Below are 20,004 nucleotides of genomic sequence, written 5' to 3' on the forward strand. Positions count from 1 at the left end.
TGCTCACAGCTTTCAGTATGGTTGAGTTGGGATAACTGGTATTTGTGAGGACATTACCCAATATCCGTGAAGCCTTCTTTATCAAGATGTATCACTTTAGAGGTGATGTGCTAGGGATGATTTGAACACTTGCAGTGTACTTTGGCCCTTTTATTTCAGGAGTTAGGCTGTTCCAAAGGGCTGGTCCCAGTCTGGAGAAAACCTGCTCTCCAATAGTTGTTTTTTAAGGGGGGGGGTCTACTCTGTGAGAACTTTTCTGACTGCTTCTCAGAGTATGCTTGCTCTGTTATTGGCAAAGGTTAGTCCAGAGCTCTATCTACAGCTGCTTATGGTCTCATCACCATTTCAGAAGTCCTCTTATTCTTAACGTTTCTATAAAGTAGTTTTGCATAGAATGCAGTTAGGAGAATTGTAAATGCGACATGAGGGGGAGTCTTGCAGGTTCTTGGGTAATTACTATGCTATTGATCTGTGAGGATCTTAAGCCTACGCTTACACTTCCATGGTAGCTTTTAGCTCTTGTATTTTGCATGTGAATACAGAAATGGGCCAAACAAAAATGTGTTGGGCCATTTACATGCTTCCCCCATCCATGTGAGACAGATTTGCTAAACCGGGGGCGAATTTACATTTACACATACATTCATCCAAGTTACTTTTGAGTAGAGTAAAAGAAGTACTTTTAAGTGAAGTGGAAGGCTGATCCATAGGAACGGTAGGTATTCTGAAATTTTTGATCTGTGATCTTATCGGTGATTGTTGTCTGTTAAAGATGTTAAAGCAAGCACACACTTTTTCGTATTTGTAAGATACACAACCTTTGTACTGCAGCAAGATGAGAGGCTAGATAGAAACAAGTCCAAGTTAATATTGTGATCTTGGGCTGTTTGGGTATAAGCATATACTTATCACATTATATGTAGAACTAAGATTATTTCACATTTTTGCAAGATTTGATGTGTAGATTAATGCCTTTAAGCTGTAGACAAGGTTATTTATTTATTCATTTACATTTGTTTACTGGGATAGCCCACTGGGCCAAGGTGAACCCATTTCACTGGAGGCCTTGGGAGAAAAGCTTCATAAACAAACTAAGTATTACATGGTACAGATGTAGCATATTATGTGACAAACAATAAACATAAAAATGAGAAGCACAGTACACATTCAATACAGCACCATACAGTGGAAAACTTGAAAGATAGTACAGTCTGATCAGTATACAGTAGTACCTTGTCAGATCACATACACGTACAGCATAGTACAAAGTACTATATGTGGAGAATCAGAAGGTAGTACCAACTGTGCATTTACACAAAAGCAATACAGACTAATGTGCAGTACATGAAACATACAATACTTTTTTAAAGCAAATGGATGAAAAATAAGGCAAAATGATGAAAGACATGGAAATGTTAATAGCTTTTTTTCAATTAGCAAATTCTCTTGTTGGGAGGATGAGAAAGAACAGTGTGTTCTGAGTGAAATTTGCAAAGCTGCTGTCATGCATCTGCAAAGTAACAAGCTGTTTTTTTCTCCTTGCTGACTTTTACCTTGAGGCAAGCCGTCTGCAGGTGCAAGCAGTTAGTCTTGAGCGCTCTGAGCTCTCTCTTGAGAGAAATGCAAGCAGTACAGTATAATTAACATTTAAAGATAAACTGGCAAGCAGTTTAGTGAAAACTGTTTTGAAACTGTGGGAAGTAAGTTATACAAATAATTCCTTCACCAGCATGTTTAATACTTTAATACAGTTAATGTAACTATATGCAGTTTAGTTTGTTTGGAGGTTGCCAGTGCATTTTCATAGTGCTAAAGATTAATATTTACAGAAAGCATGCATGCAGTTTTTCTTATCTGGGAGAGGAAACATAACAAATGGCAATTAATGCAAGTGGGTACACAGGCTGTAATGTGAGGTTTAGCATAGGTGACCTTTATTTTAGATTAGGTAATGCCTGTAGTTGCAGCAGTTGCTTTGGACAACTGCTTTTATCTGGAAGGGTGAACTTTATTTGTTGAAAATTTGTTTTTTTGGGGTGGGGGGTGTTTTTACTGATGCAAAAAGTCTTGAAACATATGATATAGGTACAGGTGGAAATGAAAAGCAAATCTTTATGAGATCATCTTGTGAAACATTAGTGCATGCTTCAAAAGCTGAAAATACACATACGAAGGGAACTGTTTTGTATCATTGGTCACCTTCTGATCTCTCCTCTCTTACGTCTCCCTGTCTAACTTCCTTTCTACCCTTCTCTTACTATATTCACACTCTTCCTTTATTTTTCCTACTTTTCTCTTTCACTCCCCCCCCCACATTCTACTGTTTTAATGTCCTGTCTATTCCCCATATATGCCACCTAGTCGACTCTTCACATATTTTTTATTTTTGTATTTGTTTACTTGAGGACTTCCAGATTGTTTATACGTTGTACTGTATTTCTGAGATTGATATGGATCTATACATACAATTATATGTATTTTATACTCATTTACATCTTTGCTTGTTGTTTGATTTATTTTGTACTGTATTTAGATTTACCACAGTATTTTTAGACTTTTTGGTATCTATAGTTACTTCTGTATTTAGTGACTGTCATGCATCTGAAGTATTACTGAACTTTATTTCTGGCATGTTAATTGTTCTGTGTGGAGCTTTTCTCACTGGGCCTCTGCTGAAAAAGGTTTCATGCTCAGTCGGACATCCGTGGTTAACAAATGTCAAAATAAATAAAATAAATAAATAAAAATCAGGGATAATAGCTTTTTATCATAATGATTACTCTACCCAGATCATGGAATGTAAGTGGCATTGCAGGTTTAGACAAAAAGCAAGAGAGTTTTGAATTATATTAAGAAATGTAGGGTGTGAATAGCAATGTTGCATGAGACACATTTGAATAAAAATGAGCATCTGAATTTGACACAGCAGAGATTGCAGGATAGACATTTCAGCAGAATATCAGGAATAAATCAAAGGGGAATAATATTTTTTGCTAGAGATATTCCAGTAGTAATAGAAGAGGAGGGGGGAAGACATGGTATATTTGTGGCATTATGGGACCATTGGTGGGGTGGAGGTGATTTACCCTGGCATTAATTTGTATTCTACCAAAAATTGTTGTTATGGAGCATACAGAAACTTTAGGAAAAGTAATTCTCTTTCAGCAGGGAATATTATTTATGGGTGGAGAATTGAACTTGATTTGCAGTAGTGAGGATGTATCAAGCAGATCTAGAAGGGGAAAATGTAACAAAAAATGGTAGGATTTTGAAATGTATGAGAATGTTTAGTATGCAGGATGTGAATTCAGTTGTAGGAACTGACAAAAGTTGCATATTCCCCAAGGTACAAGAGCTGACTAGCTCTCACAGGAATGTATATTTATTTGATAGGTTTGGCACATACCCATTAAGTGTTTTAGATCATGTACAATAAAAACTAAGGTAAATATGCAGGATAATATAAGAAAAAATGAGACACTGGCTTTCTCACCTACCTGTTAAAAGAGAGAAATTTAAGGCATGGGTAGTGGAAATGACTCGAGTTACAAGGGAAGATTTTTTTTCAGCAGGGGTAGCTAATGAGTGGGATAAAATAAAATGAAATGGAGTTTAGAAATATGGTAGAAATAAGAGAGAGCTCTAGGAAAACGTAGTAGAAATTATTTGTAAGGGGTTGAAGTGTTGCAGAGTAAGGGGAATATCAGAAAACAAGAGGAAGAACAACCGCAGAACTATGAAGAGAAAATAAAGGAATATTTGGATAATATGCATGAGTTTAGAAATAACACAATTGGATGAGGCCAAGCAGAAGTTTGGAATGCAGGTTAGAGACTACATTCCTTACCAAGGGATTGGTGATAACATGCAAGAAAGAGAAAGGGACGGAGAATTGTTAATGAAAGACTAGCTTTGGTGGTGCTTTTAGATGAGTCTAGTACAGAAGATCTGAAGTAGTTGACTTTGATTATCAACCTGTGGGTTCCGGATCCGATACAGATCCGAGCCGGCAGCTTACCAAGCTTAAAGATCCGAGCTCCGAGCTCCTCCCCTTACCCATACTACACTGCAACCGCCTTCCAATCCTCAGATCTTGTTTTACGCGGCTTCGGCAACACGGGTGTCTTGAACTCCAAGCAGCTATAGTTAGTTTGTTTAGCAAACTTGCGATCAGTGTGGTTTGTGAGTACTTAACTAATGTATCCCTTTCCCCTCTTTATCATCGGGTTTTGCGTAAAAAAAAAATAGTAGTAGTAGAAAAGGAAAGTTTTATAACTTTCACCCAGTGTAAGTCTCCCCTTCTCGCCCTTGGCTTGTGTGCGTGTGTGCTTGGCTAGTTAGTCTAGTTAGTTAGATATGTCGGAGACACAAAATCCGATGTTCTCTAAGTGCACAGAGTGTGGCCATAAGCTGTCGATGGCTGATAGTCACATTCTGTGCGTGGTTTGTCTAGGCCGGGGTTCCTCATCTCACATCAGGCTGTAAGAGATGTACAGCATTCAACCCCCAGGCCCTGTGGGATCGCAGGACCAAACTGATTCTGGCGGGTCTTTTACCTGCAGAATCAGCTACTTTTGCAGCATCTTCGTCAGCCATGGCTGTGGCTGTACAGCCTTTTGGCCCTCCTCCTCTGTCCGGGACTCCCACTCCCACTTCCAAGCAGGGCAAGCGAGAGGCCAGGAAGGAAAAGCAGAAAGAAAATGAGAGAGAGAAAAAGATGGTGATTAGGACATGGAGTGGGGTTGCAAGAGGCAAGCGGACATGGATCTGTCACCCCCCGCTAAAGTGATCTCTACTCCAGAAAAAGTTGCTAGGCCTTCTTCCCCTCAGCTCCGTTCTCCAAGATTCTCCCTGGAACCAGAGGAGGAGGCTTGGCCCGCTTATAGGTCGTTCTCGCATAGGCCCTCTCGGCCGGTGTCAGGGGCATCCTCAAGATCCACAAGGAGCCTCTCTGAAGCTGACATGGACTAGATGATGAGAAGGTTCCTGCAAACTCAATTGCAGATGGGAGTGTTGCTGACTGCCCTCCCCCAGCCTGGAGATGTGTTCGGCTCCGACATTTGCTCCAATAGCTCCTTCTCCGATCCACCCTCAGGTTTTGGAGTTCATGGATCCGAGGAGCCCTGGAGTTGGGGTCGGCGCCGATGGTTCCTCCAACCTTGACCCCGGCCATGCCCTCAAGCCTGTCGGATCCGAACTCTCGGAGCTGAGATCTCGGCATCAGATCTGAGGTGATGAGTGTATCGTCAGCCCCATTGTGGTTGGGGCATACCATCCCTCTAGGTCAGGCTGTTCCAGCCTCGGCTCATCCCCTCGTCGGGTCAGAAGGGCATGGCTACCCACCCAGCCAGTTTCAGGGAAAGCCGGTTCCCCTTCGGTTCTCTCTGGAGGATTGAGACCTCTCACTCTTTCCTCGGAGTCCGCCCCTGCTCCTTCGCAACTGAGTTTGTCTTCCATCATATCATCCAGTCCTCCCAGGGACAGCCTGTGTCCAATATGCCCCAGACGGTTCCCCTTGAGGAATTCGAGATGGTTTGTGAGCCCTCCCCGGAGAGCCCCCCTGAGGAGGTCCCTCGCAAATGCCAGTGCAAAAGGAGGTACATGAACTCCCCCGAGTCCCTCACTGAGGATACCGACTTAGAGGAAGGGGGTTCCCCCAGATTGCCCCCCGAAGACATCTCCTTTGGAGACATGATGGAAATTCTTCACCAGAGCGGGACCTGGCCCACCCAAAAACCTTCCTTGGATGAGGCGGTATTTCTGGAGGCGGTCATAGGCCCATCTACCTCTTGGGTGCCCCCCCCGGCTGACCCTCTGGTGGACCTCATTACAACCAGAGCTTGGAAGGAACTGGACACTGTAGAGCCTGTACCCAAATGGCCAGATAAAGTATTGAGCCGTCTTGCTGACAAGCCCACTTGGAGTAAGGGTTCCCCAGCTGATGCCATGGTGGTGGCGGTGGCCACCAAAAAGGAACTGGCCCAGGAAAGTTCCTCTGTCCATCCTCTGGACAAGGCATCTAGGGCGATGGATCGTCTTGGAAAGCGGATGTTTGCTTCAGCTGCCTTTGCTATAAGGGCTCTGAATTACATGGCTCATGTAATTAGACTTTAGCACGACCCTGTGAAAGAGTACGGGGAGTCTCCCCCGGAGTGCATTTCGGCCGAGGATAAACAGATATGGCCACTCTCAAGTCTGTTTCGAATACGTCCATGCGTCTACTCTCTCAGACCACCGAGGGAGCCACTAGGGCGGCCGGGTCTGGTATTGCCATGAGGCACCATGCCTGGCTCCAGCTTTGCAATTTTCAGAACCCTTCAAGGCATCCTTCGCGAATGCCCCTTTTTGACCGTTCGACCCTGTTCCCGAAGACCATCCGAAATGTGCTAGCCTAGAGCGAGAAGGATGGGAAAATGCTGCCGGCTGTCCGGGATTCACTTCTCCAACCCTCAAAGGTCCTTCTCCAGGAACCAGTGAGGGCAGAAGAAGTTGTGGTTCTGGAAGACACAGCAGTCCCGGAATGCTCTGGACTCCTCCTCTCCTAGAGGCAGAGGGGGACAAGGTGGACGCCGGCCCAAAGGCAGAGGGGGACTGAAGAACTTCGGGTCACGGGAACCCTTTTCTGACCGACCCATGCAGCAGCCCTGAGGGGTTGCCAGACTGCTCCTGTCTGGAGGCAGTCGGGGGGGGGGGGGTTTCGAGGCACTTAGCCCAGTGGGAGCCCATCACATGAGATCGCTGGGTGCTTTGAATAATATCCAGAGGCTGTTCTATAGGTTCATAGGTAGGTACTAGGCTATCTGTCGGAGGCCATTTATAAGCCTAGCCAGTGTGTGTCAGCTTTTGCCGCCCCATTGATTAACTGATCCTCTGTCAAGCAGAGCCAATGAAGTGATCCCAGGGGTGTGTTATCCATCCACTTGTCAAGGTTTCTCTTGAAGAGTGTTAGTGAGGGGCTCTACCAAATGTAGTTTGGAATTTTGTTCCAAAGCATGGGGAGTCTCTGTGACTGGAATCTGTCTCTCCAGCATGTTCTATTTATTGTTGTGGTGAGGTTTAGCTCTGTAGAGCATGTGGCTCGCAGTGACTTGGATTTCTTTAGGTGGAGCATGTCCATCAATTCTGAGTTGGACATGGCTTTGTAAGTCAGACAGAGATCACCTCTGTGTAAGCGATATGCCACTGAGTACAGCCAGAGTTTTTTCAGTCGGGCTGCATAGGACATAGGTTTGAGGCCAGTAATCCTCTTGGTGAGGTACTTTTGTGGTCTTTCCAGCTGTTGGAAGTGTCTTCTGAGGTACATCCCAAATGGGGCATTGTACTCTATGATGAGTCAGATGAATGACGAGTAGAGGGGCACTATAACCTCTTTATTTCTTGATGAGAACCCTTTAGTAATTAGATGGGCCACATAGAAGGCTTTCCTAACTACTTTGGCAGTATGATTGTCAAAGGAGAGATTTCTATCTGCCTGGGTCCCCAGATCTCTTATTACCCCTTCTGTATTAAGGGGGCTGCCACCTGTGTGGTAATTCATGGGTGTTTTGTTTTTCCCAAACGGGATGACTATACATTTTTTGGCATTTAGCTTGAGGCTGTGACTTTGACAATAGGTATCTGTCTTAGTAAGGCCGTTTGGAGGATGTCCGTGTCAGCCGGAGAGTCAGTTGTGGCTCCCAGTTTGCAGTCTTTGGCAAACTTAGTTAGCCATAGTCCTCCTGTGTTTGCCTGTACTTCTGAGAAGTATATGTGGAGCAGTACGGGTCCCAGGACTGAGCCTTGCGGGACACTGCTTTTGACTTGTTTAGAGTCAGACCTGAAGCCCGCTATTCTTACCGTGTGAGTTCTGTCTGTAACCTAGTTGGCAACCCATCTCGTGATGTAGGGGTTTATGTTCAGGCTGGTGAGTTTTTCTGTAATACTAAAGTGGGGAATGGTGTTGAAAGCCTTGGTGAGGTCAAGGTAGGCTGTGTGAACCACCTTTCTTTCGTCTATGGCCTTGGTGACTGTCTCAAAGAAGTCTCTACCAGGTTTAGTAGGCATGATCTGCCCTTAAAGCTGAACTGGGTCAGGTCAAGTGTTTGGAGGTTCCCAATGTCTTTTTTAATGAGTTCCATGATGCGCTCCATAGCCTTGCAGACTAGGCTAGTCAGGCTTCAGTTGTGGCCCCTCCTTTGTGAAGTGGAATAACCTTGCTGTGCACCATTCTATGGGCACGTAGCCTATGGAGAGGCTGAGGTTGAACATCGTGTTTAGGTGGGGGGGGGGTTAGTTCATTCTGTAGTTTGTTCTGTGTTTTTGGCTTTTGAAAGGGCTGTTTTCACCTGTGCGTCTGATTTCCGGAGCACTACACTTTTCTGGTATTGTTGTGGGCCCTTTTCGGGTTGAGAGAGGGGTGAAGTTTGCACTGAATCTATCTGCCAGGATGTTGGCAGTATCAGTAGGTTCAGTATATTTTGTGTTATTTTGCACTAGTTCAGTGCATATCTGCAAGTTTCCACTTAGCGTCTCATCATAGCTAAAGAAGGCTTTGTGTTTATCTTTTGAATCCTTGGCTATTTTTCTTTCGAATTTAGCTTTGGACGATTTTATGAGGGACCTTAGTTTCTTACAGATACTGATCAGGGATGTCTTTCCTTCTTGGGATTTGCTTTTTTTTTTCTGAACTAGTTTCCTCCTCCTATTGTATAGCCTGTTTATGGCAGGGGTCCTCCAGACTGGTTTCCTTCTCTTAGAGGAGAGTCTTGGTTTTTCTAGGGATGGCACAAGCCATTCATCCTTGTAGGTGCTCATAGAATGCATTTGTAAAGGTTTCTGCATCTTGGGCAGCATTATCCTTTAGTGTGGGGGCTGTGAAACTTGCCGCCTCTGTTTTAAGTAAGGTGAAGTTTGCTTTAGAAAAGTTTTTTACTATGGTTTCCTTAGTTGGGGGTGGTGGTGGTGGGGTGTGGACATCCAGAGTGATTAGTTTATGGTCTGATCTAACAAGTGACGGATTGACCTCCGGTGTGGAACACCTGTCACCCATGTTGGTGATGACCATGTCCAATATGTTTTCACCTCTGGTAGGGGAGTTTACCAGCTGATCCAGGGCGTTTGAGTTGATGAATTCCAGGAAGCGCTGGGCCTGGGAGTTTGTACTCTAGTAGTTTTCCCAGTTAATGGTAGGGTAATTGAAATTGCCCAATATCAGGGTGTTCAGTAGGACCTTCATGTTTTTCAGTGTCTCCAGAAAGGTGGAGTGGTGGTCTTGGGTCATGGAGGGTGATCTATTCCCTTCATAAACAGTCCCCTATCCACAAGGCGCCTCCCAGACATCCCCACCCGTTCAAAGGGAGGTGGCAGCTTTGTAAATAAAAAAGCTGCTAGACAAAAGAGCAATCCAGCTAGTGCCCCCAGACCAGTCCGGATCAGGCATCTATTCCAGGTTCTTTTTGATGCCAAAAAAGACGTGGGACTTAAGGTCAATCCTTGACCTGTCCACAATGAACCTGTCCGTTGCCAAGGAGATGTTTTGGATAGTCACTTTACAATCCATCCTGCCGTTCTTGCATGAGGAAGACTGGATGTGCTCGATAGACCTCAAGGATGCGTACTACCATATTCTGATGGACAGGCGATCCAGGAGGTTCCTCTGCTTTCGGCTAGGAGCCAGTCACTACCAGTTCAGGGTCCTACCTTTTGGTCTCACCCCAACCCCCAGGGTGTTTACCAAGGTCATGCAGTTGTAGCGGGCCACCTGAGGCTTCAGGGCATTCAAGTCTTCCCGTACCTGGACAAGTGGCTTCTCACCGCTCCCACCAGGCATCAACTTGTGCTAGCCAAAAATTCCTTTCTTCCGTTGTCGAATCGACTGGGTATCACAATAAACCTCAAGAAGTCTTCTCTCCAACCTGTTCAAATTCTAGACTTCATAGGGGCAAGAACAGATTCCCTTCAGGCCAGGATATTTTTGACCCCAGACAGACTTTGGAGCTTGGCCCTTCATGTCTTGGTGCTTCTTCAGACTCCTGCACCCCTAGCTGAGTTAGTCCTGAGAGCCCTAGGGTCCATGGTAGCGGCTATAAATTTGGTTCCTTGTACACGTCTGCATATGAGAGTGTTACAGTGGACATTACAAGTTCAGTGTTCTCTAGACTTTCCGATTCCTCTAAGCAAAGTGTGTAAAGCTTCTCTCCTGCGGTGGCTTCAATCCCAGGATCTGCGAGCAGGACGCCCTCTTGTTACGCCTCCGCCCTAAACCATGGTGACCACGGACGCCTCCCGCTTAGGGTGGGCAGGGCATTGCTTGGGCAGGACTGTCCAAGGCAGACGGACCCCAAGCGAGACCGTTCTGCATGTCAGTGTTCTAGAGATGAGAGCAGTCCTTTTAGCATTGTAGGCCCTTCATACCTCTCTTCCTCTGGGAACTATTGCGATCCCGTCAGACAGTATGTCAGTGGTCAGGTACATCAACAAATGGGGGAGCCAGGTCCTATCCACTTTGTCGAGAGGCCATGAGTGTGTGGGAATTGGCGATCTCCACCAACCGTTTTCTGATAGCAATGCACATCCCGGGTTGGTCCAGCATTTTAGTAGACAAATTGAGCAGGACTATCCTTTTGCCTTACGAGAGTGGTCTCTGAACCCTTATGTAGCGGAACATATCTTCCTCAGGTGGGGGTTAGCCTTGCTGCGATCTCTTCGGATCGCCGTCCAATGTGAAGTGCAGTGAGTTTTTCGCTTTGATTCCCCCGATGGGGGAAGTCCCCAGAGACACTCTTGTCCATGCTTGGCCACCTGGTCGTCTTTATGCATATCCCCCGCTTCCTCTCATGACAAAATTCTTACAGGAGGCTCATCTGTTTGGGAGCATGGTTATCCTCATAGCCCCATTCTGGCCTTGTCAAGTTTGGTTCCCTTGCCTATGGTCTCATCTTCTAGCTCCGCCCTAGATTTTGGATCCCATTCCGGATCTCATTCGTCATCCCTCGGGAATTCCTCCTCCGAATCTGGACAGCCTCAAGCTCACACCTTGGTTGCTCCAGTTCCATTAGCTGCCAGGACTCCCGGTATCTTTTCCCCAGTTAAGTCCATTCTGGTAGCGGCAGACAAGTCCTCTACCAGGAAAGTGTACAGTAGTAAATGGAAACGTACAGTAGTAAATGGAAGCGTTTTTCCATTTGGGCTTCTCAGAGAAATCTGGATCCTTTTACCACTCCAGTTCCAGCGGTTAGACTTTGTCCCATATTTTCCAACAAGGGGCCAGCTCTTCCACAGTGAAAGTCCAGCTGGTGGCTATATCCCATTTTCATGTAGGAGAAAATTCTGGTGTTCTAGCTGCTGCCAGAATTTACAAGACCTTTATTAAAGGTATTTTCTGCTGAGACCTCCTATCAAAAATCCTTCCACTCCATGGGATTTGACATTGGTCTTTCAGGCCTTAGTTATGCCCCCGTTTGAGCCCGCTGCATCAGTTGACCTGAAATTCTTGTCATGGAAGACGGCCTTCCTGGTAGCTATCACTTCAGCCAGGAGAGTGTCGCAGCTTCAAGCCCTATGTATGAAACCCCCATACCTAGTTTTTCATAAGGATAGGGTGTCTCTCAGGACTAAAACCGTCTTTTCTTCCGAAAGTTGCTTCGGAGTCAGACATTAATCAGTCTATTAATTTGCCTGTTTTTTTCCCTATTTTTCAAAATAAAGGGGAATATAAACTTAATTTGCTGGATTTTCGCAGGCAGTTACGTTTTTCCTTACATAGGTCCAAGCCTTTCTGTAAATCTGATCAGCTTTTTGTTTCCTTTGCTAAACCTTTTTTAGGGTAACCAGTTTCAAAGGTGACTCTCGCTAAATGGATTTCGCTTTGTATTTTAGAAGCCTATAAACAACTTGGATTACCAGAACCAGAAGGGGTTCATGCTCATTCTACCCGTTCTATGGCTACTTCTGCTGCATTCTGGTCTAGAGTTTCCCTGGATGACATCTGTTCAGCAGCTACCTGGGCTTCCTTTCACACTTTTATTACTCATTATAACCTGGATATGGTGTCCAGAGGAAGGGCTTCCTTTGGCTCTGCAGTGCTCCAGAATATCCTTCCTTAAGGGCCTCCCAAGATTTCGGGTAGCCGGGGACTCTATTCCACAGGTTGATGATCAAATGAAGTTAACTACTTCAGATAAAGAAGTTATGTACTCACAATAACGTTCCGTCTGAGTAGTTAGACTTGGTTGGCAACCTTCCCTCCCTCCTTCCTCCTGACCTGGGTGGTTTATTTCTCTGTTTGGGCTCGATGTTTTGAGTCTGACGAGCCTGTTGTGTGTGTTCGGGTCAGGTTTTTGGTATCTTAGGTTGGTTGTGTATCGTGTATGGGTGGCAAACTTGATCTGAGGATTGGAAGGAGGTTGCAGTGTAGTATGGGTAAGGGGGAGGAGCTTGGAGCTCAGATCTTTAGCTTGGTAAGCTGCCGGCTCAGATCCATATTGGATCTGGAACCCATAGGCTGCTGACAAATGAAGTCTAACTACCCAGATGGAACATTATAGTGAGTACATAACTTCTTTTTTCTGTTAAAGGGATAATCACTAGGGCATATAAAATGAATGATAACCATAAGAGAATGCAAAGTCACTATACAAAGAAACACTAAGAGGACATTTGCACAGGTCCCAGTTATGCAGTGATGTCCAGAAGGTTTATGATTTTTGCTTGGAAGTGTTTGCATAGGTATTTTTATACCTCAAGGAGACTACAGAGAATTTTTCCTCAACATTGTCTCAAGATTAAGCATAATGGGAAGGAGCTTTGCTTGAAAGTGCTACATCAAAACAGCTGTTCCATCATAAATGCCATAGTTGTAGACATAAACGAGTTTTGAGCCACTCTGAAAAAAAATAAAGCTGCATTTTGCAAAAGAGGTTGTTTCTATTTAAAAAGATGAAACTTCTTTTCTCTTAGGTTTTTACAATGTTTTGTAATCTGTCATATGCATACCTTACAAACACTGAAATATAATTCAATGAAATGGAACAGCTATTCAAAACAAGAGAAGAGCTTCAAGACAGGAATTAATTTGACTAAGCAAGTAAGTTAACAATAGATGTGCTGTAAATATAACAGAAGCATAAGTAATTTACTGAGCTTCCCATAAAGCTTTTCAGTGACAGAATCTGCTCATACTGGTGTGTGATAGGTAACCACACTCCTCAAAAGCCAAGCAGCACCAGAGTTTGTAGCTGCAAGTTAGCATAATAGTCTCACTGCCATAGTGAGTCACTCAACAATGACAAGGGAGTACATATGTACTCCTCTCAGGATGGTCTAGAATATTTTTAAATGTTTTTAATTGGTCCCCGCTTCTGGTGAATTTCCACTTTGTACCATTCAATATGTAGTTATGTATTATTTGCACATAGTTATCGTTTAATACATTTATTACATTTTATGCTTTATGGCTGTCAACTCAGCATTGTATAATGGCATTCCGGATGTGGTATTTTATTATTGTCACAGAGTCATTGTTTTGTGTAGTTGCCAAGTTTGTGTGTGAGAGTTATTGTATTCTTGTGCTGAACTGAGTGCACCTAGCCATCTGAAGGCACCACTGGGTATTTTGTTTGGTTTTACTGCATTATATATATATATATATATATATATATATATATATATATATATATATATATATATATATGGATTCACTTTATAACCTCGAAATGCTGAAATATCGAATTTCAGTATCTCGAGACTATAAAACCGAATCCATAAAACACTGACAAACAAAAACCGCGAAACCACATAACCGAAAACACTGCACACACTACACTAAACATACAACACAACAACCACATCACAACATAAACAAAAAAACAACACACATACACAACTCACACACACATACATGGGGGCAAGCCCCCTGCACTCCCCATGGGCTGCCCCCCACACCCCCCCTACTTATATATACTAACTCCGAGATCGCACAAACACTACACAAAAGCTCACTCACACACACACATTCTCCAATCCCTCACACACACTCTAACTCCCACTCAAAACCCTTACAAAACACTCACTTACCTGACATAACACCTACATCCAAACACGGCACCACGCACCAACAAAACACAAACCCGACATTACATAGCGCAACTTCATAACCGCTAATTTGACATATTTTCGACATACGCCAAATTCGCTGATTATGAACATTCGCTATTTTAACATTCGACTTTATAGCTTGAGATACTGGTCCAGGATAGTTTGTTTTAGAATCCAACCATTCTGTATTATGACTTGGTGCATATATATAAAACTATATGATGAAGTCTCAAAATTCACTTATTTATTAATTAATTACTTAATTAATTACATTTGTTAACTGGGAAAGTCTGATGGGGCTAGGAGCCCGCTTTAGTGGAGAAAAGCTCCAAAGACAGTACAATTATATTGTTTTGAATATGAACAGCAGTATTCAGTCTACAGTATTGATTATGAACATTAAAAACACTCAATATAGTACAGAATTTAGGATAGGATAAAAATATAGTATATACAAATTTCATATTGCATGTATAACATCACATTCACAAAGTAGTTTTATAATTAGACAAACACAAATAGATGTATAGAATTGTCAGACCCATATAGACCAAAATATAATAAATTTAAAAGCAAGCCACCCTGGTGGTCCACCAATTAAAATTAAATCTTCAGTAAAAGAAAAACATGTTGACCTTAAGTTGCTTCGGTTATTTCATACAATATTAAGATATAAAACAAGTCTTTAATGCAACTATTAGTAGGAAGTTATAAAGCATTTTTTGTGCTACTATATGTGATTTCTTTGGCTTCGGTCATCTCGATGGCTTGGGTTCCCGGGGGGGGGGGGGATGTTGGGGCACCTAGGAAAAGTTTGCCTCAGGGCGCTTCTAACGTAGTTACGCCACTGACTACTTCAGATAAAGAAGTTATGTACTCACAATAACGTTCCGTCTGAGTAGTTAGACTTTGTCGGCAACCTTCCCTCCCTCCTTCCTCCTGACCTGGGTGGTTTATTTCTCTGTTTGGGCTTGATGTTCTGAGTCTGACGAGCCTGTTGTGTGTGTTCGGGTCAGGTTTTTGGTATCTTAGGTGGTTGTGTATCGTGTATGGGTGGCAAACTCGATCTGAGGATTGGAAGGAGGTTGCAGTGTAGTATGGGTAAGGGGGAGGAGCTTGGAGCTCAGATCTTTAGCTTGGTAAGCTGCCGGCTCAGATCCATATCGGATCTGGAACCCATAGGTTGCTGACAAATGAAGTCTAACTACCCAGATGGAACATTATAGTGAGTACATAACTTCTTTTTTCTGTTAAAGGGATAATCACTAGGGCATATAAAATGAATGATAACCATAAGAGAATGCAAAGTCACTATACAAAGAAACACTAAGAGGACATTTGCACAGGTCCCAGTTATGCAGTGATGTCCAGAAGGTTTATGATTTTTGCTTGGAAGTGTTTGCATAGGTATTTTTGTACCTCAAGCAGACTTCAGAGAATTTTTCCTCAACATTGTCTCAAGATTAAGCGTAATGGGAAGGAGCTTTGCTTGAAAGTGCTACATCAAAACAGCTGTTCCATCATAAATGCCATAGTTGTAGACATAAACGAGTTTTGAGCCACTCTGAAAGAAAATAAAGCTGCATTTTGCAAAAGAGGTTGTTTTTCTCCATTGTAATAGTATTGTAAATCTATCATTTTCTTCCTTAGGTGTCTGGATCAATCCTCTCCTCTAGATCAGGATAAAACACCTGGTACTAAACCTGCAGTTCTGGTTAGAAGTCGATTCCAGAGGCCAAAACCCAACTTAAGTAGGGCTGTTGTAAGAAGAGAAGCTTCACAAAAGGATTCTGTGGAGACAAAGACCGAAGAAGAGAGCCATGAAGGGAAGAAATTGGAACAGCTGAAGTGTGAGCCAGAGGTACAGTATATCCTAAAAGTAACACTTAAAAACACCATTTCTATTTGACTTAAATGTTTTTAAATGATTTAGAGCATCTTTAATAATACATTGTGGTGCATTGTTTCTATGGTGGGTGCTACAATATACAATTTAGTTAATAAAAGAAAATGTAAGAATATATTTTCATTTTGAAGGTGTCTGCTGTGTGTTTTTCTGCCTTATAGAAGACTGACTTGTAGGTGAACTGTCTGTCCATTTTACCAACCTGTTTTCTTCGGGAAGAAATTGATGTTTGTCAAGGCACTGCAGTTACTGATTTAAGGAATATATGAGTGATTGCTTACTCCTATGTGAGTGCCAGTTGCAGAGTGACTCTGCGGCATTGTGTACATTGGTGGCATATTTTTTCATGTAAAAAAAGTGATTAATTGAAGGTCAAAATATAACTATGGAAAGTGCGTGCTATGTCTTCTATTAGAAAAAGAAAGGTGCTGAATATGATTTGGGGGCAGAAGGTGAAAGAGACAATGGAAAGGAACTGATTTCGATTTTGTTGTCAGCCTGATGAAAGCAGATATTTTCAGGAGTTGAAAATCTGTTACTTTTTAAAATAAAAATATGCAATTTTTACAGTGGTCTCTGACAGCTTGTCTCCAGTGGCCATTATTCTTATAGGCCCATTCATTCCAACGTTTATCTCCTTGCTTAAAAAAAAAATGTTGGGTAAGGGGTGTGGGCCAGAGGGGATACAGCTATCATTTCATTGGTGTTAGGAGATGATTGTTTCTACTACTCCCTCCTTTTTTTGGATGGCATAGTGTAATGCCAACTGTGTGAGGTTTCTTTGCGGAAAACCCCCATCTGTATATTCTTGATTCTTTGCTGCACTGCACATTTTGTTTACTTTTGCTTTCACTCTGGATTCCATATGCATGTGAAATGCTGAAGGCACTGGGCATTGTTTGAATTTTGTGGTTAGTATGCCTCTTTTTACTGTTGTAATGTCATGGTTAGTATGCCTTTTCATTGTTGCATGGAAGGCTGGGACAGTACCGCTGGATTAGCCAATTTGAGGAAGAGCTTTTCATTTCAGAAGTAGGGACAAGGAAGTTTGTGTATTTCATTTATAGACTGATCACTATGTCAAGGTGCTGCAAAGGTGTCTTGTCCAGTAGCTTGAGCCACTGATAGAGTAGGAGCTGAGTGGATTTAGTCTCAACAGTGAAACAGTGGATAAACTTTGTCCTTACACAAATATTAGACGATCATGTGAGTTTATTGGTGGAGTCCATGTGTTTTGTGAATCTAGAGAGGACCAGACAAATAATACACAAGGTCACATACCCTTGATTGTCTTGTGCAAGGAGTGCCCCAGAATGTCTACTGGAAGATGTTACAATAGTGCAGGTACTCAGGGCTGCTCCTGTATACCATTAATTCCCTGTTTATGAGGAATGAGATTGTCTCCATCCTTTGCATTAAGTTTAACACTTTCATGGAAGGCTTAAGACTTGACTAGAAGTCTCTCTTGTCTACTTCCTTTTTTGGCTGTCGTGGAGAGGATATCAAGGTGCAGTCTAAGTCTAGAAATAATCTGGTTTGATTGTATAAGGGGAGGGATACATCTCTTTGTTTGCAGATGTTCTGTTAGCCAAGTGTGAAATGTGCAGAATATACATAATTCTTTTCATACTTGATCATCTACTTTAGCATTACTTTGTATTTTGTTCCAAAATGCATAGTTTGTGTTTGTGAAAATTACTTCTTTCATCTTATAATGCAACCATATCTGTTTTTTATATAGTTATTTATTTTTATATACAGTGTTCAGTACTTCATTTACAACGGTTTAGTACTCAATTTCCACTTTAATGTAATTGCTTTTTTGGTTGTTAGAAATGTCTTAAGTTTAGTGTTACTGTGTCTTGACAATTCTAAACCAAGACTCCAACTTAATAACGTTATCTGTTTGGTTACCATAGTATGTCCTCCTGTTCTCATGTTGCAGTATTCTAAACATCAGGTATCCTCCACTTGAGGTGACCCAAACATCCATCCCATATACAAAAGCTTAGCCTGGCTGCTGTATGGTGTGTGATACCATAAACTGAGAGACATAAATGTGATGTGTGCACGCACAGACCTCAGAACATCTTTGCCGTCATGCAAACATCAGTTTGCTCATTTTGCTCCGTGCCAAAGACATCTAAAAAGGTAAGTACCTCATTGGGGAGCCTTTATTTTTTTCTAGTTTTGGTTGCTGTCCTTTGCTTAATTGTTAGCTGATTCCATCCATGTCATCTAGGAAGGGAAAATTTAAGTACGGACATAGTCTCTCACAAAGCCACGACCTCTTCCTGTTTTGCTTAGGGTTTTCCCACGACTACAAATCATTCTCTGTTTGTCATTCATTTGTTCCAAACACCCTATGCAGCTGTCTAGCTGACCTTAATCATTTTGTTGAGAACCAACACCTTAAAAGAATAGCCTTGGGTATGGAAGCAGTGCCTGGTGTATCGGCTGAACCGCCTAAGAAAAAGGCCAAACTTTCAAGGCCTGAAAAAGCATCTGCGCCTCAAGATTTGGACATCCTGCCAGCCACCGATCTAGGGGCTGAGGTACATCACATGGCTTTGGCGACTTCAGCCGGTTCCGTTTCAGACACCCCTCTAGTTTCTCCAACCGGCACATCCATGGAGGTTATACTGACGTGTGTTTCCAGTGTTGGGGGGAGGGGGACAAGGTTCACCCGAACACTCAGTGCTAGCTTCCATTACTGAGGACACATCCTCAGTTCCTACTCTGACCTTGGATCCTTGGCTTACGCCTCCTCAGACCAGACCTAGGATGCCCACACTCAAAAAGAAGCAAAAAACTAAGCACTTTTCTGCTTCTGCTGAGGGTATTCCTGATTGGCAAGCATTTTCCAATCCCTTTTCCAGACCTTCATGGCCGTTGGGCATACTACTTCACAGGCCCCGTCTGCTCTGCCAACCTTGAGCCCCAGGCCTGCATTCTTAGGCCCGTTGCCTCAAACTCCAGAAGAGCAAGAAGAGTCTTTCTCTTCATCTTATGATGAGTCCCTTTCTTAAACTTGTGAAGTTATGAGCATTTGTTGAAAACCAATCAAAAACCTAGTTTCATGTTTTATCAGCTTTTTGGTGGAGATAATCTGCTAACAGTTTCTGTGGTAAAAGTTGTAATTTCTTTCTTTTTTTTATTTTTATTTTTGGAGTCTCCTGTTTTGAAGGTATTCCCTTTATTTTCTTTCTTTTTTGGGGTAAAGAATAAGTGTGGCAGCCATGAAGAGGGATTTGAAGCAAGCTGGAAGGACCAGGAGATGATGCATCAGGATTACGGGCGACTGGAGTATTTAGCATTAGGGACTATGGTTTGTGATAAGTGCTGTGGAGAAAATTGAACTTTTAGGTTTAGGGACAGGGAAGAAAGCTAGGTATTAGGTTTAATGAGTGAAGGCAAGTTTTGGGTTTAGAGAACAGCTGAAATGTATATTTCGGTGTCAGTGTTTTGGATAAGCAATACTAGACATAGGGTTAGAGAATATGGTTAGGAAGTCAGTGATAGTTTCAAGTTCAGTGAAAGAAAGGCAGGTTTATTTCCAGGAAGGGGCTAGGTGTATCACATATATACTGCAGGGCTTGTGATTAGGTTTATAGAAGGATGATTAAATATTTTGTCTTCATGGTCTTATGAATGTATTCTTATCTATCCATTCAGGAAAAAGGCACATTTGTTTACTTCTGTTTTCATGGCAAACTGTCTTAGAATGATATTGAGATGTAAGAGGTCCACTGGTAGGCGATTAAAAAAAAGGGAGAAAAACGGAGGAGACGAGACAAGATAGATCCTGGGATATACTTTTCAGTTTGGTGGAGGAAGGAGAAAACACTGATCCACTTTGGAAAGGGGCAAATGCATACATTACTCATATATGCTAAGCCAACACCCTACACATATTACTAGATACCCTTTTCTTATCAGCATCAAATGCTGATGTATGGAATTTTTAGTAGGGTAGAATATGTCAATGTTTTGTGACTTCATACTAATAGTATTTCACTGTTTTT

General features: G+C 42.7%; 1 protein-coding gene across 1 annotated transcript in view; it reads left to right on the forward strand.

Annotated features, from left to right (window-relative positions):
* The window catches only part of LOC122795949 (transcription factor TFIIIB component B'' homolog), a 700,162-nt gene that overhangs the window by 215,053 nt on the left and 465,105 nt on the right, over positions 1-20,004 (forward strand). Inside the window, exon 4 of the mRNA XM_044064432.1 lies at positions 15,724-15,934. Coding sequence (XP_043920367.1) covers positions 15,724-15,934 — 211 coding nt within the window. The remainder of the gene's footprint in view (positions 1-15,723; positions 15,935-20,004) is intronic.

Source organism: Protopterus annectens, chromosome 2.part2 (assembly GCF_019279795.1).
Source record: "Protopterus annectens isolate FY-2018-M chromosome 2.part2, PAN1.0, whole genome shotgun sequence".
Taxonomy (NCBI): Eukaryota; Metazoa; Chordata; order Ceratodontiformes; family Protopteridae; genus Protopterus; species Protopterus annectens.